This window comes from Polyodon spathula, chromosome 17 (assembly GCF_017654505.1).
Source record: "Polyodon spathula isolate WHYD16114869_AA chromosome 17, ASM1765450v1, whole genome shotgun sequence".
NCBI lineage: Eukaryota > Metazoa > Chordata > Actinopteri > Acipenseriformes > Polyodontidae > Polyodon > Polyodon spathula.
In genome coordinates, this window is record NC_054550.1 from 12,686,518 (window position 1) to 12,702,675 (window position 16,158).

At 40.9% G+C, this 16,158-nt stretch overlaps 1 protein-coding gene across 1 annotated transcript; it reads right to left on the reverse strand.

Annotated features, from left to right (window-relative positions):
* Positions 1–9,749: 9,749 nt before the first annotated feature.
* LOC121330131 (beta-1,3-galactosyltransferase 5-like) lies at positions 9,750–11,487 on the reverse strand. Its single transcript, XM_041276418.1, has 3 exons — positions 11,050–11,487; positions 10,033–10,275; positions 9,750–9,755 (listed from the first exon to the last, which is right to left on the reverse strand). Exons 1-3 carry the CDS (start codon positions 11,485–11,487, stop codon positions 9,750–9,752), a joined length of 687 nt encoding a protein of 228 aa, XP_041132352.1.
* Between the last annotated feature and the right edge of the window lie 4,671 nt (positions 11,488–16,158).

The window sequence follows — 16,158 nt, forward strand, 5'->3', positions numbered from 1 at the left end:
TGGAAAGTGGATAACGTTATGTCAAACATCCAGAAAAAGTAAAAACTTATATGGTAACATGTGTTTAAACGAATATTCTTTAAAAACAACACTATAGTTAGCATTTTGCAGGTTTATGTATGTATTTACGTATGTGTTTAGTATATTTATGTGACTACTTGAATACTGATGTATTTCTAAACTTCATTGCACAAGTCTTATACAGTTCACTGAATCGTTTAGTTAGTGCGTGATAAGGTGTAAAAACCCCTTACTATTGACACTCTGGTTTCTCATTCTAATGTCGGTTATTATTACTATTATTGAAAGTAATAATAGATATAATAATATTATTAGGAGTAGCAATACTTAATTTATATTACTTTTATTTTTAGTAGTAGTACAGCTATGTCCAAAAAGTTTTGCTTTCCTACAGTTCGGATTGAAACATATATATATATATATATATATATATATATATATATATATATATATACAGCTCTGGAAAAAATTAAGAGACCACTGCAAAATTATCAGTTTCTCTGGTTTTACTATTTATAGGTATGTGTTTGGGTAAAATGAACATTTTTGTTTTATTCTATAAACTACTGACAACATTTCTCCCAAATTCCAAATAAAAATATTGTCATTTAGAGCATTTATTTGCAGAAAATGACAACTGGTCAAAATAACAAAAAAGATGCAGTGTTGTCAGACCTCGAATAATGCAAAGAAAATAAGTTCAGATTCATTTTTAAACAACACAATACTAATGTTTTAACTTAGGAAGAGTTCAGAAATCAATATTTGGTGGAATAACCCTGATTTTCAAGCACAGCTTTCATGCGTCTTGGCATGCTCTCCACCAGTCTTTCACATTGATGTTGGTTGACTTTATGCCACTCCTGGCGCAAAAATTCAAGCAGCTCGGCTTTGTTTGATGACTTGTGACCATCCATCTTCCTCTTGATCACATTCCAAAGGTTTTCAATGGGGTTCAGGTCTGGAGATTGGGCTGGCCATGACAGGGTCTTGATCTGGTGGTCCTCCATCCACACCTTGATTGACCTGGCTGTGTGGCATGGAGCATTGTCCTGCTGGAAAAATCAATCCTCAGAGTTGGAGAACATTCTGAGAGCAGAAGGAAGCAAGTTTTCTTCCAGGACAACCTTGTACTTGGCTTGATTCATGCCAAAGCTGCCCGATTCCAGCCTTGCTGAAGCACCCCCAGATCATCACCGATCCTCCACCACATTTCACAGTGGGTGCGAGACACTGTGGCTTGTAGGCCTCTCCAGGTCTCCGTCTAACCATTAGACGACCAGGTGTTGGGCAAAGCTGAAAATTGGACTCATCTGGGGGTGCTCAGCAAGGCTGGAATCGGGCAGATTTGTCTTTGTGAAGGGCGCATGAATCAAGCCAAGTACAAGGTTTACTCAAATCCCTTAGAATGGAATAGAATTCAATAGAATGGGTGTCCTAGTAGAGGGAGGGAACTTTCTGTTTCAGGCAGCATGGAATGTGTAGCTCAGATCCACAGCAGCACTCTGGTGATAGATAGCCTTGCACAATGGAAGTTCCAGGATATAATATATATAATAATAACTTTATTTTTATATAGCACCTTTCTTAGTGGATCACCATCAGAAAGCGCTTTACCGAGGTAGGGTGTGAACTGTGCTTTATATGCAGAGTCACTTACAATAGGACATTAGATGGCTCGGGCAATAATACACGACAATCTACAGTTTTGTAATGTAATGTCATTTCTTACATTTTTTATGTGCTATTATATGTGCTGTCTTTTAGTCTTTGTTGTTGTCATTACTTGCCAAAAGTACTAACTTAAATATTCCAGCAAAAAAGTAATTTTCAACCACTTCTAAAGCTTCTGAAATAAGGTACAGAAAATCACTAGGATTGTGCAGCTGTCAAATTAGTCCTGCAATTAAACTGCAATTATAAATAGAGATTTTTCATTTGCCATAGCTGTAGAGGGGGCTGAAATTACAGTAGCACATAGTGTTCATTTCCAAAAGATTTTAGACATAGATTATGATCTAGGCAGAATCAACATCGGAGTATGATAGAGATTTCACATAATAGGATATTACATGTGTATATAAGGCTTAAATGTTCCTAAGATGTAGGATATTCAATATACCCCTTTAAATTATTGATCTTGACTATCTGCCTGGTGTATTTCAAGCTGTGATGAAATCCTAATAATTAAAGTCTAAATCAAATACTTGAAGGAAAGCGGACTAAAAATGCGTTACTTCTTATTTGTTTTCCTAAACATAGTTACTGGTTCCCTTTTTATTGTGCTGAGAATTTTTTTTTTAAATCTGACATTACTTTATGATCTGTTTCAAATACATGCTACCCTGATGCATCCTGGTAGATCACATGGACTGATTGCAGTTAGACCATGGGGTCAGTTTGAATACAATGCCTGGAATGATTAGGACCAGGAAGCAGCAGCATTTTCTATAGAAGCATGAGAACACATTATTCAGGCTGATAGAAATTAACAAGTTACATCTAGGGAACAGTCTGGCTCAAATTGTGAAAAATCATATCTGTTATAATAAGGAACACACTATACAATTAATCACCCTAATCATTTATTATCAATAACAAGAAACATAAGATGTATTAAACATAAAAAGTGGTCTTGTTTTTTAACCTTTTTTAAGCTGTGCTGGAATTCTTAAGAATGATTGGTTGACTTATAGTAAGAAAAAAAATCCAAGTCAATCTAAATACAAGTCTTATCCCAAATCCTTCTTCCATCCCTCTCTTCTTCCCTCCCTCTATCAGATCTCCCCCATTACATTGAGGTCAGCCAGTTGTTCCTGGAAGCAGTGCTCCTGGCTCACTCTCTCCACTGCCTCCTGGGCCCAGTGCAGTTGTGCAGGCCTAAGCCCATGCGAGGTCACCAGCAGGCTGTACGGACATGGGAGGAACGGCACCATGTAATTGTAGAACACCTGCAGACAAAGCACAAATCACTACGGTTACTGCTTCTGCTTTGCTTTAGAGTGCCCAATCATTTTATTCCTGCTTTTCTCCCCAGTGTATCACGTTCCCCCAGAACAGCTCAGGAGAACTTAATGTCTGATTTCACAAGCAAGCCAATTGCTTCTTTACACCAAGGATGTCTGCCGTGGATGTCAGCATGCCAACCCTACAAGCATCCGCTTAGCTCGCTGGCCACCTAATAGAGACTGCTATAGCATGGTGAATTACTGGTAAACCAATAGTAGATAGATTAATCAATAATACTGATACTCTTTTCATGCATCTACTTTACTAGCTTCAATACCAGACTATACAGTAGACAATTATGGTGATAACCGTCCTACATTATAATTGGTCTTGTTGTTTGTTTGTCTTTCGTCTATATAACTTGCAACAAAACCTATAAGATGTATTGGACGTTGCTGTGCTGTTTCATTATCTTCCCAGATCATGTAAAATAATTTAAAGTATTTTTATAGCATTATGAATTGCTTCAGGCAACATGATCTATACCAAAGCTCAGTGGTATGTTTACATTTTTGGCTGCAGTCCTTAAATTATTTTACAGTGAAAATAATAAAACGGTACTGCTATGATAAACTCTTAATTTCAACTATAATTTTCCTGTTATAATATTATGTAAAGATCAAGCTGATGATCTTTGATGTACCATGCAGTGGTTCTAAAAAGACAAAAAAAAAAAAAAAAAAAGCTCAACTTTTTACATGCTTTTCACTCAAGCTTCAACTGGGTGAAACCCATTACTTTTATAGTGCGTGTACTGTAGCCTATATATTGAGCAGTGACAGAAATATTTAACTAGACAGTGTATATTGCCCATCTTCCCTAATAAAAGTGTGTGCTATAGCCATCTTCCCACTAAAAATAGTTTTAAAACAGTGATAAGAGCAACTAGACAGTGTTTATTGCCCATTTTCCTTGATAAAAAGTTATATAACAGCCATCCTCCCAGTAAAGACAGTTAGAAACCAGTAATCTGAGTAACTAGGCAGTGTATATTGGCCATCTTCCCTCATAAATCTTTTTGAAACACTAGGTGCAATCTAGATACAGTTAGAAAACAGTGATTTGTAGTGTTCTTTTGCATGTGACAGAAATTAGTCATTTCCATTTAGTGAATGGGGGGTGACTTATTGGAGGAAATCATTCTAATCATCCTATCTTCCTGAACTTCCTTATAGTACCACTTATTTTTTTCTCCCTGCAATTGTATGACCCTCGGCAATCTATAAAATGAAACGTTTGGTTCAATGGAAAACAATGGCTCTGTGCGGAGGAAGTCTGCCTGCACTGCCGGAAGAAAGAGGACCGGGAACAGGAGCTGATCTCCAGCAGGGAGAGGATGTCCTGCTGGCTCCCGGCTCATCTGGCAGTGGCTTGGTACCTACCTGCAGGCAGCTGACCATCACCGAGGCAACAAAATGGTGGCAGCTCCAGGAACAGGATCCCAACATCATCCCTGTGTTGCAGTGGGTCGAACAACGACAGTCATCGTCTTGCATTCCCTGGCTACCAAGGGGCTCTGGTCGCAGTGGCCCCGCGTCGCGGTTTGAGAAGGAGTGCTGCAGCGCCGATGGGAGGCTCTGACGGGACAGCAGCCTCACTGGCAGGTGATCGTGCCCCGAGTCCTTCAGACCACCATGCTGCAGGCACACCATGGCACTCCTGGTACGGGCCACTTTGGAGTCAACAAAACATTGCAGCGACTCCAACAGGGCTTTTATTGGGGACAATGTTGCCGTGATGTAGATCACTACTGCTGCTGTTGTGACAGCTGCACTGCTAAGAAAGGACCAGCAGATAAGTCCCATGCTCCCCTCCAGCAGTTTCCTGTTGGTAGCCCTATGGAGCGGGTTGGGGTCGACATCCGGGGCCCCTTTCCCTGCTCTGAGAGAGGAAACCACTTTGTGTTGGTTGCCATGGACTACTTCATGAAGTGGCCCGAGGCGTATGCCCTGCCAAACCAGGAGGCAGTGACCAGAGGTACTGCTGAAGGGGTTTGTATGCTGGTTGGGGGTACCCCTAGAGATCCACTTGGACCAGGGGTGGAACTTCGAGTCCCGGGTTATGGCAGAGATGTGCCTTCAGCTGGGGATCCACAAAACCCGGACCACTCCACTACATCCTCAAAGTGATAGATTGGTGGAGCAGTTTAATCAGACATTGGCAACCCAGTTGGCCATTACCACGCCAAGCACCAGCTGGATTGGGACTCGCAGCTGCCCCTGGTCCTCCTAGCGTGCTGGTCCACAGTGCAGAAATCCATCAACTGTACCCCGGCCCTGCTGATGATGGGTAGGGAGCTGAGGACCCCAGGCACGTTGGTGTTCGGCCGGCCATCTGACACAGAGGTACTTCCCCTTGGACCTGATGCTCGGAGGCTCCAGAACCAGCTAGACACTACCCACGACTTTGACCGAGTGCAACTGCAGGCAGCAGGCTGTCGCCAGAAACAGAACTGTGACACTAGGGTGAAGGGGAGGCCCTTTCAGGCAGGGGAGCTGGTTTGGGTATTCCAGCCCCAACGCAGGCTGGGCCATTGCCTGAAATTGGACAGCGCCTGGATTGGGCCCTGTCTGGTGTTGGAGCCTCTGGGAGATATAATCTACAGGGTCCAGATTCTCCATGGTGGCCGGAGGGTGGTGCTCCATGTTGAATGGCTTGCTCCCTACCGTGATGTGCAGGGGACCATGGACGCACCTGCTGGTCAACCCTGCGACTTACCTGCAGGAGCCACCAATCTATGCTTGCTCCCTATGACACAAATTTTACATACAACGGACAACCTGCTGGTCAGGGGGAAATTACCTGGTTACAGATGAAACCGGACCATTAAGAATCAAATATGCGTTTGACAGAAGAACACCCCAGTTGTTTCGTTCTTAAAGTTAGAAGTCATTAGAATAAACCAATGTTTACTTTGATAATGTGTTTCAAACTAGTTTCTTTACAGTTAATGATACACTCTTGTACAGATTTGCGGGTCTAGTTGTATTTGTTTAAATGTAAAGAACTACTAGCTGTACAGATGAAAACACTGGTCTTTAATTCACCATTAGTTTTCTTTTTTTCTCGCACTTGTCATGAGTTCTCATAGGCAAGCGTGAAACCCGGTTGACATCATGACCCGCTTATCACGGATTATACCTGCACAGCAATTATGATATAAGCGGGTTCATCTGTACTTTTGAAAGTATCATCATGATTGTGATGATACTTATATGCCTCGCTGTGGTACTGGAATCATCATATAATAGATCAGGACACAGAACAGCAAAACTAAATTCAAAAGTAGCATACCATTTTTATTTTAAATGCTTCATCCTGTAATGACAAATTTAATGAGAACAATTACACTTACGCCATCAGCTGTAGAACAAGTGTGATAGATGTGATGGCGATACATAGGCAGTACTCCTTCTTGTCTCAGCCTGTTTCATGCATCTGTTTTTATTGAATGTATTGTGGAATAAGCCACTTTGCATGTGTAAGTAGATCCAAACATGAAGAGCACAAACAAAGCCAGCTTCTTCATGGTCACATAGTTCTCTGGACCTGTATAGGCGGACCAGAATGATTCCAGATTTGCTTTGTTAATTAATTCAGTTTTCAGCAACGACAATGCCTGCAAATCTACTGGTTCTAGTTGCAGAGCTGCTTCGTCAATTGCAGGAAGCACATGCTTTGCATGGGACGAGAAATCACCATCGGGGATGATTGAAAAAGGATCAAGGACAAAACCGAATGCTGGTTGTTAAAGCGAGCACTGAAATTGTCTTTCAGCTGTATAACAAAGTCTGTCATAAGACCGGTGACTACATTGTTAGGAGTATCTTAATAGAAACAACACAGATGCTATATTATTTTTACTAAAATTTACTTCGAGGATACAAAGACATACTATCACAATTGTTACTTCTTTTTTTTTCTTTTTGGATTGTTTTTAGCTGGCCTAACCAGGTTTTTTTTTAATTGATGAGCTAGTATGCCATGTGCCATTCTGAAACACATTTTTAGGGTGAATGTTTCTGGGGCAGGCGAGCGTTTTGGTGGTGGGGGGTGATGGAAGGGATATTGCAAGTGCCCTGTTCTGCGGCTACCCGCGGGTCATTTGGCCCACCATCAAATTTAATTGCTGACCACTGCCATAGATCATAGCACTCTTCCTGACCGCCTTCAGAAATGTGCTGGGATCTCTGGAACCCGTCTCTTCTGGATGTCCTCTAACCCATCTGGACGCATGCAGTCTGTTTTCTATGCTGGATGCAGTTGTATCGCAAACTCAGTCACTTGTGGTGTGCCTAAAGGGTCTGTTCTTGGTACTCTTCTCTTCAACATTTGCATCAGGGGTCTCCAACCCATATCCTGGCGAGCCCCTATCCAGAGGGTTTTATAGGTTTCAATCAGTGGCTAAAGATCTGGAACACCTGTGTATCTTGATTAATTAAGCCAATAATTGGTTCAGTTAAGTAGTTGAGAGATTGGTTGAAACAAAAACCAGCAGCCACAATAGCTCTCCAGAACCAAGGTTGGAGACTTCTAATCTACATGCTTCCCTTGGGTCACCTCATCCGCCAACATAGCCTCATGTTTCATTCCTATGCGGATGATATCCAGCTCCACTTAAAACTAAACCCTAGATGTCCCTCTGCCATGGTCCGTTTCTTGGCTTGTATTCAAGATATCGAGGCCTGGACGCGTGCCAATTTTCTTCAGCTCAACACTAGCAAATCAGAACTCCTTCTAGCAGGATCTAAAACTCAACCTACGAATCTCAATATAGTTGCCCCAAAACTCAGAAACTGTCTGCTGCTGCCTTCCCCCACAGTAGAAAGCCTTGGTGTACTTCTGGAAAGCAACCTCTCCGTTGATGTCCACATCTCCTCTGTGGTCAAATCTTCCTTCTACCACCTTCGAAACATCTCCAAAGTCCTTTCCCTCCCAGGCGTGGAGGTACTCTGCCATGCATTTGTCTCCTCACTACTCGACTACTGCAACTCTCTCTATGGTGGTTTTCCGGCATGCACCATCAACCGACTGCTGTTAGGTCAGAATGCTGCCACCAAAAAATATCAACATATCACCCCCCTGTCTTGTCCAGCTGAACTGGCTACCTGTGAATTTCAGTATTACTTTCAAAATTCTCCGGCTCACCTACAATACCCTTCATCACACGGGGCCTGCAAGCTGAGGTCCTCCAACTTTGGCCTGTTTGTTATCCCAAGCAAAAGTGCACCACACTTAGAGAATGCTCATTTAGCTCATAGCTTTGACTCTCTGGAAATCTCTCCCAGCTTTGGTGCATGATGCTCCCACCAACGCTCGCTTTAACTCAGCTCTCAAAACCCACTTGTTCATTCTAGCTTTCCATGCTCTTTAAGCCTGATCTCTGTTTTTCACTGTGTTCTTGAATTTTCACATCCTTGCCTTGTATTTAATGTATTATGCACTGTTTTTCACTGTATCTTGTAAAGCGCTTTGTGATGGTGGTCCACTATCAAAGGCGCTATATAAAATAATTGAGTGATTGATACTGAATATAAACACAGCAAGGAGGCTTACACATGAGACCCAGTCTGCATAGTGAATGAAGAGCACAGCAGGGAGGATTCCTGGAAAGTGACGTGTTTGCATTCATTGTGAGTGGTATGGAAGAGCACAGCAGGGAGGGATCCAGGATGTGAGTGGTATGGAAGAGCACAGCAGGGAGGGTTCCAGGATGTGAGTGGTATGGAAGAGCACAGCAGGGAGGGTTCCAGGATGTGAGCTGTATGAAAGAGCACAGCAGGGAGGGTTCTTGGATGTGAGTGATATTGAAGAGCACAGCAGGGAGGGTTCCTGGATGTGATTGGCATGGAAGAGCTCAAATGTGATGGTATTTACATTTATTGTGCAGATTCTGGGTTCTGTTGCTCCAGTATTGTTTCGTGCATCTGTTTTATTGCATGTATTGTGGAATAAGCCGCTTCGCATGTGTAAGTAGATCCAATATGGACATGTATAGGCAGACCAGAATGATTCCACATTTGCTTTGTTAATTAATTCAGTTTTCAGCAACGACGATGACTGCAAATCTACTAGTTCTAGTTGCAGAGCTGCTTCATCAATTGCAGGAAGCACATGCTTCGCATGGGACAAGAAATCACCATCGGGGATGAGTTATCATTTTTTTCTAAATACCCCTTTATCATCAAACTTCCCTGGAGAATCCTAAGACCTGGGACTAACATCCTTCCCCATTCTATTGAAATGATGTAGCAGTGTAACATTTCAATTATGTTACCTGCTCTCTCTAATCGGTGAGGGGGTTGAAAAGTCACATGTTAACATGATTTGAATGGAATGAGGAAGACTGTTCAAGATGGGTCGAATGCAAGATGGGCCGAATGGCCTCCTCTCATTTGTAAACTTTCTTATGTTCAGTCCTGGCACTTTTTTTCCAACAAGCTCAAAGCAACTCAAAGCCAGGTAAAGACAAGAATAGCACACCCAGGAGACAGGAGTTCTGAGTTAAGAAGCGCTTTTCACACACTTTTATTTTCACAACAAATTAAACATTTAAACACAATACAAAATCAAAGAAATGAAGCACCCAAGTTTCACTAGCACAATGCTTTACTCACATTATTATTTGTTTATTTAGCAGACACCTTTATCCAAGGCGACTTACAGAGACTTGGGTGTGTGAACTGTGCATCAGCTGCAGAGTCACTTACAACAATGCCTCACCCCTGAAAGACAGACAGCAACGAGATTAAGTGACTTGGTCAGGGTCACACAGTGAGTCAGTGAGTGAGCCAAGATTTGAACCAGGGACCTCCTGGTTACTCATTTTATTTAACCACTGGACCACACATCCAGCACCCAATCTGCTGCTTGGACATGTGATCACAAGCAAGAGCCCAGAACTGAACAATTCCAATGACAGCTGATGCTATTTACTCTTTTATAGACCTTGTATTTGATGGTGTACCTTTTTGCTAAGAGAGATATTTGAATAGTGTTTACCTGTACGGAGCTCAGGTAGCTGGGCTGCACCCCCACTGTGTTGAGACACATGCCTATAAAGACGTCTTCCAGTTTGAACTCACGGACAGTTGGACTGACGGTCAGGATGTCCCAGACCAGGTCCACTGAGAGGACATACCCTGTCCCCGAACAGAAGGGAGGGTAGTAGTCAAAGGGGAACTCGGTCTTACTCACGTAGTATTTACTGTTGGGGTTACGGACTGGTTCTCCCTCCAAAGAGACCTGAAATACATAAATTATACAACATGTACTAATTGAATATATCTGACTGTCCTGTTGTAGAAGCATGATAAAACTCATACACAACAACAGGTAAATCTTAAGAGACATACAAAATATTGTGAGAAACCTTTGACACTTGACCTAGGCCACAGAATACCGGGCCAATAAAATTTTTTCGAAGTAGAACTCTGTGGATAAAGATCCTTGAGTAGAATATGCAGTTGTGCAGTTCAGAAAGAAGCTCATAGCAAGCATGTACCAGTTTATAAAGAAGCTTATAGCAAACATGTACCTTCATTTAAAACAGACATTTGGAACTGCTTTACGTCATTGTTCATTTAAACCCAGCAGTATCCCCTGGGTCAAAGCATTTTACTGGATGAGATAGCATGTCAAGTAGTGGGGGAAGCAGCTGATTGGGTATTGAAAGAAGCCAGTGAAGGGGTGGGGACTCTTTCACCCACCAGGTGAAATGACCCAGGAAGTGCAAGACAGTCTAAATGCATAGCTTGCAAACATATATTTCTTTAACATAGAGAAGTAGCAGATACCATGTTTTAAAATCAAAATACATGTTTAGTAAAATGTGTCTCTTTAAAAACTGCACATTTGAGACACATATAGCGAGTAGATGTGCATGATGAAGAAAATCTATGGAACTATTTTGTTTGCCACAATTACTTTAAATCGAAACTTTAATCAAAAAAAGCAACCAGTACAAAGTTCATTTTGTTTCAGCAGCTAAATCAACCAGATTCAAAAAGAATATCTCACCCTGCCTGTGTAGAGATGTGTGTGAGTAGCCCTTTGCAGGAGCAGGGGAAGAAGCCGTTGAATGTTCACAAACACATCTGAATCTGTTTTAAACACATACGAGGCCCCAGGGCAGACCTCGGTCACCCACTGCAGGCCCATCAGTGTCTTCAGTGTCAGGTTGTAATAAGAGTCCACAAAGTCCCTCTGTAAAACATCTCCATAAACCCTGCCCTCCGCCGCTAGTGCCACCTGCTTTCTGGAACTACCAGGGAAGGACCCCAGTAAAAAAACAATCAACACAGGTTTGCCTGCGACTACCCTGTTCTTAGCCCAAGTTGAGCGGATTGCTTTTCGGACTATGAAGCTGTAAGGTTCGCTTGTGACGAGGATGACCAAAAATGGAGGCTCGGAGGAGCAGTTATGGTTCCAGGGTGAAAGTGTCACTGGTGAGCTCATGTTTAGAATAGAGCCGTACGTGTTAGGAGGAACCAGAGGAACTTCACAGAGGAAGAGGAGGGAGCTCAGGAAGATCAGGTAGCCCAACAAGAAACAGTGTCTCCACTGGTACAGGAGAGTGAGGGTTTTCAGCTGGAGGAAGAATTGACAGAAAGGTGTTGGACAAAGAAAAGAGGTTTGTTTATTACTGTTACATTGACACTCTATAGCTTGTAGGGGATCCCAGTGAACAAACGGGAGGTACAGTGTTCTCTAAGATCGCTCTGCATGTTTACAATGGCTGCCTATGTTAGGTTTATGAATGCTTCCTACTTTCACCTGAAGAAGAGACCTTTGGGGTCTTGAAAGCTTGTGATTAATTATTGTTTAGTTAGTCCAATAAAGGTGTCACATCTCCTTCTCTTTGTCTATCATATGTTTAATAGAGAAATATTTCAAGTTTTTCTTCACACTCACCAATCTGAGCCACTGTTTTGGAATCCATTGGTAGAAAGTGACAGTTCTTATAGGAGCCATATCAATTCAACAAATAAAAGATACAACTACAAAGCTAGAAGTGGTGGACATTGACAGTGAAATTGGCAGATGTATTTCATCAGAATGATCTTTCCTTGAGTGCTGGTCTGAGACTGTGATGTCATTGCTGCCATTGTGATGTCACAGCTTCCACAACATCACAATAATAAATTGTAAACAGGAATGTATTTGGCACTTGGTCTTCTCTTCTTTTCGATACTACTGTGACTACATCTGATGCATGAAACTCTGAGGCACTGACACAACAAAATGAGAAACAAGTTAAATATATATATATTTTATCAATATAATTTAGACCAAAAAGTAACATTTTTGTCTCGTCTGACCACAAAACCTTTTTCCACATGTCTGCAGTATCATTTACATGCTTTTTTGAAAACTCCATACATGCTTTAGGATGAGGCTTTTTGAGTAATAGCTTCTTTCTTGCCACCCGTCCATAAAGGCTAGCTTTGTGCAGGGACCGGCTTATTGCTGATGTGTGAACAGACTCTCATCTCAGACACGGAACAAAATCTCTCAAGGTCACTGTTGGCTTCAGAGTGACGTCCTAAACCAGTTTCCTGCTTGCCCGGCTGCTCAGTTTGGGACGGTGACCTGATCTGGGTAGTGTCTGGGTGGTATGATGCATCTTCCACTTCTTAATGATAGACCTCACTGTGCTGGCAGGGATAATCAATGCCTTTTAAATTTTCTTGTACACTTCTCCTGCTCTGTGCCTCTCTACCACTTTATCCCTGACTTGTTTTGAAAGCTCCTAGGTCTTTATGGTTGCTTTGTTGGATCCCTATGTGAGTTGCAACTTGAAAGTCTTTATATACCTGAAAGGGAAATTATCTAACAGTTAAACCACTTTGAGTACACAGACTGAAACCATTTCACTCATTTTGTGACTTTTCAAACAAATAATTTGCACCTGAGCTGATTTAGGTCTGCAGTAGCAAAGGGGCTGAATACTTATGCAACTGAGATTAATCTGTTTTTCTCTGTAAATCTTACTTATTTATATTTGTCACAAAGACAGCTGGAATGGGGGACATCAGACCAGAAACAGGAACCAGGAAATAAACAAAGAGAGGTGGAGTTTGGTGAAGCTGCATCTCGCTCAGCATTTAATAATGAACAGATGGACAGAAAATAAAAGGTTGCAAGACAAACAAAAACACGGGACACGGCACTTTTGCCAAAACAAAAAGACAAACAAAACGGACTATACAGACAAAAAACGGTGAGCAGATATTTTTAACTACTATTATTATTACCTCTGTCTCCAATCCTGTTCTCCACTCACTGAACACACAACCCCGAGTGAGTGAAAACATGCAGCTTTTATGTAGCTGTACCGACACTCGATTGCTAATCAATCATTCAATTGGAGTCTCGGTACAACTGCATGTGAATTAATAAAGTGCAATTCCCTGTGCTTGCATATTATTACATTTTACCTGCATGTGAAGTGCTGTGCAATCCTCGTGCCTAAATACAAATATACATTCTAAACACTCGTGTTACACAGACCCATTTATATCCCGTGTACCAATGAATATACACCAACATTAACACACAACATACAACACAAAATACACACAGGGGCGGGCACTTTGCCACAGCACAGAAAAGTTTAATTGTGTGATAATGGAGCATTAGTTGTTTATAGTTAAAGTATATTAACTGAAATTGGATTGTTTTAAACTGAAAATGGTATCAAAGGTACATGGTTAAAAAGTTTATTTAAAATGTTGGGCCAATTATATATATATATATATATATATATATATATATATATATTGCACAATACTTTATTCTCATGGATCTGACTGTCTGAATTTGATGGACATAAAAAATGTGCACAATAAAGTTTTCTCTGCATAAAAAATGTAAGCAGTGAATGCTTAGGACAAGCAAGTGTACTAAATTAGTCTTATCCTTCACAGTACTAAGTTTCTACTTGAACAGGATCATCACAAATCTGATTTGGTACACTGCTGCAATCAGGATTGTGTTTAGTCTGATTTAGCAGATGATCCAACTGTGATGATTAACTTCTGGTACACTGCAATCGGGATTTGAAGGTGTACTAATTTTACTCCAATCAAGTGGACTAAACCTGCTTAATCCATTGACACATCAAAGGGAGGTTTCACAGTCTAGGCATAAATACTGGATTAGGTCTAATCCTAGATTTGCTAATTGAGAATTAAAAACGTGATTTCATAAATACCAGATATTCCTAGATTAGAGGCAGGACTAAGGAAGTACAGGATTAAAAGACTGTCTGTGATCAGAGCACAGATCGGCCTTGTTTAAACTTGTTTAACCAACCGTTTACCTGTGGCACTCATTTTGAGTCACTACAAAAACCTGGCTCCTGAAATTGAAAGAAAAGAACACATAAAATGGAACAAGAATACAAAGCAACAAAGAAGAAATGTGCTAAAAACTTCAGTGAATTTAAGAAAACCTCGCTGAAGCAGATGGGATCAAATTTTCCAATCACTGAGAGCAAACAGAAAGACAGAAGCAATGAAAAAAAAAGCTTGGTGTGAAATTTGCAAACAATATAATTCAAAAGAAAAAGTAACAGCAAGAACTGTAGAGCAGTTATTTCCTATTTATATACATGTGTATACTACCACTTTCATGTCTGATATGTATTCATATGTTTGCTGTGATAATACTTACTGATGGTTTTTTAAATGGGTTTTGCTCTATAATGATGTTTCTTTATTTAAAATACATTCTGATATTAAATTAATACAACTTATATCTAAATATAAAGAAAAGCTGCCTTTATTTGCACAGTCTATGGAAGAACTTAAAAATGTAAATTAAGAAAATTCATGCTGCAGAACGCAAGGAAAGATTTCACATAAGAGCGGGTCCCCCACCCAAACATGATAGGGGCCAACTGGATGGCCTGCTCAGTGGGTTATGAGAGAGTCAACAACCTCTGCAAGATATCCCCACCGATGACCACAACAACAGCTCTAAGGACAGGTGAACAATGGGATCATAGTCATTCATTTGGTAATTTATTCCGAAAATATGTAATGGGTATAAAATCTATTTCCTGCATTCATTTACACGTCTACCCATCATAAACACAGCATGTGGATATTATCAAAGGTATAGCAGAACTTCAAAATAATAGAAATCATTATAATTCCTTGATGGTAATATTAGTGTATATGAATTAGTATTAAACAAAAATTAAATATACAAAATAAATAAATAAATACAGGAGCAAAGCAATAAAGTAAAATATTGTTTTGAAAACATCACTTCTTGGGGTTGGGCCAATCCATGAGTACCACACAATAAAATGTAATAAAAAACAAAAGAATGACCATACACGAAACACTGGTAATTGAATTTCATCAGTACTAATTCAAATATCTTAAAGAAGAAAATGGCTTCTCACAGGAAAAGATCCTATGTAAGCTTTGGGGACATCTCAGCACAGTGAGTGGACTTGTAAATAAATCTGAATAAATTCATGGCTGGGTGAAAAACGTGTGTCTTTTTAAAACTCATTTGCACTTACATAAACACAATTTTTAACCTAACTGGAAATGTGTTCAAGCACAAAAGTACTGCGATAAGCCAATCCATCTAAGTTGCTGCTGTCTGCTACAATAGCTGGAACAACAGTTTCATCCATTTTCTGAATGGGGGGATCTGGGTCACATTGTTTCAAAAAATTGTGCAGTACAGCTGTGGCAACAATAACCATACAACACGTCCTGTGGTGAAAGTGAAGAGTCCTTTGTAGACACTGGAAGTGACCCTTCCTATAAACATGCGTGCAACAAGGTTTCGCGTACGAACATGAGCTTGGCTGTACCGTTGCTGGGATGATCCTACTGCTGGGATGCACCGTAGTGAATAGAAACGTTGTCTGAGAGTAGCCACTGTCACCAAGTAAAACGTCACCATGTTGTCTTCTCTCAAACTGAGTATAAGGGGAAGAATTCTGGAAAATTTGAGAATCATGCATTGCACCTTTTCACGGGGAAACAATGTTTGAAAATGCTGAGGTGCACGCACCTTGAACACTGATTAAAAACCAGCTTTCCTGTATTCTTCATAATCTGGCAATACTGGGCACCTAATTGGAATATGACACCCGTCTAT

Excerpts from the sequence above, each read along its gene's own strand:
- LOC121330131 (XM_041276418.1), bottom strand. The coding sequence starts at position 11,487 with ATGAGCTCACCAGTGACACTTTCACCCTGGAACCATAACTGCTCCTCC. Across the intron at positions 10,276-11,049 it reads CACATCTCTACACAGGCAGG|GTCTCTTTGGAGGGAGAACC; the intron begins GTGAGATATTCT and ends TATGTATTTCAG.